The 5157-nt window shown below is 43.3% G+C and overlaps 1 protein-coding gene across 4 annotated transcripts in view; it reads right to left on the bottom strand.

Annotated features, from left to right (window-relative positions):
* Positions 1 to 3408, bottom strand: part of LOC129101309 (alpha-(1,3)-fucosyltransferase 7-like) — a 4604-nt gene extending 1196 nt beyond the window's left edge. The window contains exons 1-2 of one of the 4 annotated variants that reach the window (XM_054611065.1): positions 3321 to 3408; positions 1 to 1264 (exon numbers count right to left, since the gene is read on the bottom strand). The exon at positions 1 to 1264 is cut by the window's left edge and continues 1196 nt beyond it. In XM_054611065.1, the coding sequence (XP_054467040.1) occupies positions 166 to 1212 (1047 nt within the window). In that variant the 5' untranslated portion in view covers positions 1213 to 1264; positions 3321 to 3408 and the 3' untranslated portion in view covers positions 1 to 165. Of the gene's footprint in view, positions 1265 to 2236; positions 2285 to 2599; positions 2629 to 3320 lie in introns of those variants that run through there. The other 3 variants (XM_054611067.1, XM_054611066.1, XM_054611064.1) reach the window with 3 other exon arrangements.
* Between the last annotated feature and the right edge of the window lie 1749 nt (positions 3409 to 5157).

Here is a 5157-nt window from a genome sequence, read left to right as displayed (position 1 = left end):
TTCCTCACTGTTTACCGAAACTGCTCCTGGCTGACTGAGATACTTTAAATCCCACATCAAATCGTCACACTATTGGTATTTCACACTTGCATGTGGTAACCGTGCAAAATCATTAGTCCGAATCAAAACAGCAAAACACCTCAGTGATTTGAAAGCATGAAGGACTTAGGTGTTAACCCAGCTCTCCAGGTCCCGATAGACTCTATGGGCGGGTAGACTGGGGTATCGAACACAGATCTGACACAGCCTTTCTCTCCAGTCAGTGTACGTTTTTATTCTGTGAGTGTGATGCCACTGGAAGTAGCTCTCGTAGGCCTGCCTGTCTAGAGCTACACGTTTCAGATAGGCGGCCAGATCTGCAGTGCTGTTGAAATCAGCCACATGGATAAAGGAGCCAGGGGGGGCCAGGGCCTCATAGGTGGCCCTGCTGGGGCCGAGGACTACCGGCACAGCCCCTGACTGGAAGGCGTTCCTCCAGAGCTTCTCACTGATGTAGTCCTTTGTCTCAGAGTTCTCAAAGGACAGGTAAAAAATACAATTGGCAATTGTGGGCAGCAGCTTCTTGTTTGATAGAGGTTTCTTGTTCCACTTTCCGTACACCTCTATTGGGATGTACTTCTTTAGACTCTGATAAACTCCGGTACGAGCTTGGTGAGGCCGATATCTGCTGACCACCCAGCTGACAAGGCAGGAGTGATTGGTAGCAGCCTTGAAGCCCAGCTCATCGCCCCCTAACACGGTCTTTCCGTAAGGGATGGATATGTCTGCGTCACGTCTGTAGCTCATCGTCAGATTGAAGAAGCCGTTGAGCTGGGTGAGGTTTGCATTGTTGATGGGAGGCTCCATGGACAGCCATGCCCACCGCTGAGAGGCTGGGCGGTCCAGGTGCAGGGGCAGGACGGACGACAGGCCTCTTGTCAGCTCCTTGTGGTGGAAGACCACCACGTCAGCGGTGGGGAAGGCCGATGTGTCATCAGTGAGGTAACAACCCCTGATGTTGTACATCTCCAGACATTTGTCTCCGTCAAGACTGTAGGACCGGCCGAAGGGCCAGTGCCACAGCAGGATGCTGATGTTTCTCTGAGGAGTAGCTTGTTTGTGACTTTTCTGCAGGTAGAGTTTCTCGTCAAAGATGCTGTAATAGAGCAGGGATGAGAGAGATGTGAAAAGGAGAAGGAGGAGGAGGAAGGCTCGGAATTCAGATGCTTTCATGGCTGCCGGGCGTATTCCAGGTCAAAAGGGCGCAGATCACTGGTATGGAACTCTGAGAAAGGAAGGAAGGGTAGATCAGAGATATTTTTGCACTTTCACATGTTCTTTGCAGTGCAGGAACTGCAGAGGGCAAGGTGTCGACAAAACAACATCTCCTACTTCAGAACATATTCAATTCTGTTATCTCCCCCATATTATGATTTTTATCTTCAGACCCCTGTTTGCCTCTTAAAATCCACCTGTCAGTATGTGGGTTAGGGGTAACGTTAAGATTGTATTTGGTTGAATGACTGGTATGGAATAATGCTGCTAGGGTTTGGGTTATTTCATTTTTTTAATTAAATTCAATACAATTCAATTTATTTTGTATAGCCCAAAATCACAAATTACAAATTTGCCTCAGAGGGCTTTACAATCTGTACACATGCAACATCCTCTGTCTGTGAACAGTAAGAACATGAGTTCTGCTTCTGCTCAATGTTTGTTCTTTTTAAGATTTTATCATTACTTTTGCACAGTTGTAACTACTTAAAAAGACAAATGTTTTTGAATCTTCAAATACTTAAAACCTGATGAAAGTCATGTCTGGCTGAAGCAAAGCTCAAATAATTATCTGTATGTTTTTAATAATAGTGAGTCACTTTCTGAACAGCAATTTTCAAATATCTTTCATGTTTTGTGTGGGTTGATGAAGATGGCATCCTGTCAAATGAAACTGGCAGAAATAATATTTCTAAAGATGGTGCATCCTGGTAGTACACCACAAACTAAATCATTCATTCTTCATCAGAAATTTAAGAACAGAACATTTTAAGAGAGAAAAAAAGAAATAGAGAAAAACTATTTTAACTAAAATCACTGTAAAAACAGATTTATTTTTTACATATTTTCCATTACCCCAACAACACATACAGTAGCATTCTGCACACTATATGTAATGAACTGAATTGAATCTTTAGTAAATGTAGCTATCAGCAGGTGGATTTGAATGAAATAAAAATGAGGCAGAGTTGTTGGAACTCACCTGCTGACATGGCATCAGGCCATCTGCCACCCGTAGAGCTTAGTCCTACTCAACACATTCTAGAATATAAAGGAAACCCTGCCCCTCCAAAACATTGACTCATCGCTTGATACTTCATATCCCTACACACACACACACACACACACACACACACACACACACACACACACACACACACACACACACACACACACACACACACAGCTTCTAGGTGGCAGGGTGTGTCGCTTGTTGTAAACCATATCTGCGTGGTCAGCAGAGATAAGGGACTAGCAAGTGAATCATGCAGTGATCTGTAGTAAAGCTGTTTTGATATTTTTTTCCCATACAAACGGTATTAAGAAAGAGTTGGGTCGTGTTTACCTTCATGTTCAGCTGGACGAGGGTTAGAGGCTTGTAAAACTCTTGCCCATCACCACAGACACCTATAACCACACCGCCCTGTTTCACGCTCATAAATTAACTCGTTAAACTGCTCGTGCATCTTCTGTTTTGCAGAACAAGCAAAGCAGAAGTATAGACATATATTGTATAGTTTAAGGTTACACAACCAAACACAATAGGTCTGTAAAATAAGGGTTTTAGTTCAACGCTATTCAGGTTAAAAATAATGAAGATATGCACACAGGCATAAATACAACCATTTGTTTTTTGCAACCATCAAACTAAAATCAAATTTGAGCAAACAGTATTGTAATAAAAAACTGAACAATATCGGTCAGGGTTATTCAGAAAAATGAATACATGCACAAAAAATAATAATAATGAAGAAAAAAAGGAACATAAACAACACTGAGCAGCAAATATTTGGTTGCTCCATAACTCCTTTATTATAGTTTAACACACAAAGCAAATAGTTTCTTACGCTCTGTTCAAGTATACTGTCAGCATACATAATGTGACTGTTCGACATGTAGCCTACTGCACCCTCAGAAAACAGAGGACCAGTTTGATAGCACCATTATAAAAGATACAATAAAATAGGATTCACACACACATTATTGTACGCAATGTTATTTTTGAAAACAAGAAATAAAACTGTAAAAAAAACAATAAGTAGCTAATATCTGCAAATCTGACTTACTAAATATGAAGAAATGCCATTCCATGAGCTCATATATTAACTCGTTAAACTGCTCGTGCATCTTCTGTTTTGCAGAACAAGCAAAGCCAGCAGCAAGTGGCACACAAAAACATTAACGTGGTTGCTTTTTTTAAAACCACAAGCTGGTCCTCCTCTTCCTGTTCTTGCAGCTCTGCAGGGGAAACGGGCACAGGGTGTCACAACCCGTGCAGACACCAACCACATCGTAACCGTTTCCAAAAAGCTGTTTCACCCTCGGCCTCCCAGCTCTTGTTTCTTTTTTAAAACACACAACCTTTCACACTTTTTCCGGTTGATTTACCCTAATTCCCTGCTCTAACTCACAGTAATAATTTGATTTATTTTGTATGTTTTTGAACTGAAAGTTATCTATAGGGTGACTGTGGCTCAGTGGCAGAGCGGGTCATCCTTCAATCAGAGGATCAGAGGTTGGGCTGTGCCTGGGGTGTATGAATGTGTTTGAATGTCAGTTAGTCCTGATGGGCAGGTGGCACCTTGCATATGGTAGCCTCTGTCATCAGTGTATGAATGGATGTAAATTGGTGAATGATGACATGTAGTGTTAAAGTGCTTTGGGTGGTCGAAAGACTAGAAGACCATTTATATAGTGTTGTAATCCGGCATCTCGACCATCACACATATGGTGATGGATAAAATGGAATACAGAGAATTAAATTTTGGGCGGCTGTGGCTCAGTGGAGAGCAGGGTCGTCCTCCAATCAGAGGATCGGCGGTTCGATCCCTGGCTCCGGCAGTCCATGTTGATGTGTCCTTGGGCAAGACACTTAACCCTGAGTTGCTCCCGAAGGCTGTGCCATCGGTGTATGAATGGGTGTGAATGATTAGAGAGACCCTGATGGGCAGGTGGCACCTTGCATGGTAGCCCCTGTCATCAGTGTATGAATGGGTATGAAAGGGTGAATGATTAGTAATGTAAAAGCGCTTTGAGTGGTCGGAAGGCTAGAAAAGCGCTATACAAGTACAGTCCATTTACCATAAATACATTTATTTTGATAAAGTAAACAGCTACAGAAATAACTGCGAGCACAATAAAATGTAAGGTGTTTTAATGCTCAAGGAAAACAAAGATCGACAAATGCGTCCGGATGCCGGATGGGATGAAGCATGTTGGCGAATGCGTTGTGTTGAGTTGTGTTGCTTGTCAGTAGCCCTGTCACAAATCTGCTTGTTTTTAGTTTCAGAAGCCAACTAAGGGTTAGGGTTGGCTGATGAGGAATTTGAATTCTGCCGCTGTCCATCACTGCTTCACACTGTGACGCACCTACCTCTCATTTAGGCCCTTAGGAAACGTGGTGACTCATTTTGAAATCCAAATTCTCTCAGTTATGGCTGCACGGTGGTGTAGTGGTTAGCACTGTCGCCTCACAGCAACAGGGGCCCGGGTTCAATTCCCGGGCTGGACAACCTTCTGTGTGGAGTTTGCATGTTCTCCCCGTGTCAGCGTGGGTTCTCTCCGGGTTCTCCGGCTTCCTCCCACAGTCCAAAGACATGTAGCTAAGACTCTAAATTGCCTGTAGGTGTGGATGTGAGTGTGAATGGTTGTCTGTCTATATATGTCAGCCCTGTGATAGGCTGGCGACCTGTCCAGGGCGTACCCTGCCTTCGCCCATTGACAGCTGAGATGGCTCCAGCACCCCTCTGGATAAGCAGGTTATGGAAAATGGATGGATGGAAATTCTCTCAGTTCTTTCTCTTTGTTTTCAAGATATTAATCTGTATTGAGTGAATTTCCTGTGCCATAGGATGTCGCATGTGTACAGATTGTAAAGCCCTCTGAGGCTAATTTGTGATTTTG

This window comes from Anoplopoma fimbria, chromosome 13 (assembly GCF_027596085.1).
Source record: "Anoplopoma fimbria isolate UVic2021 breed Golden Eagle Sablefish chromosome 13, Afim_UVic_2022, whole genome shotgun sequence".
NCBI classification, from domain to species: domain Eukaryota; kingdom Metazoa; phylum Chordata; class Actinopteri; order Perciformes; family Anoplopomatidae; genus Anoplopoma; species Anoplopoma fimbria.
Note: the sequence above shows the minus strand (reverse complement) of the source record. Positions and strands in the feature narration are given on the sequence as shown.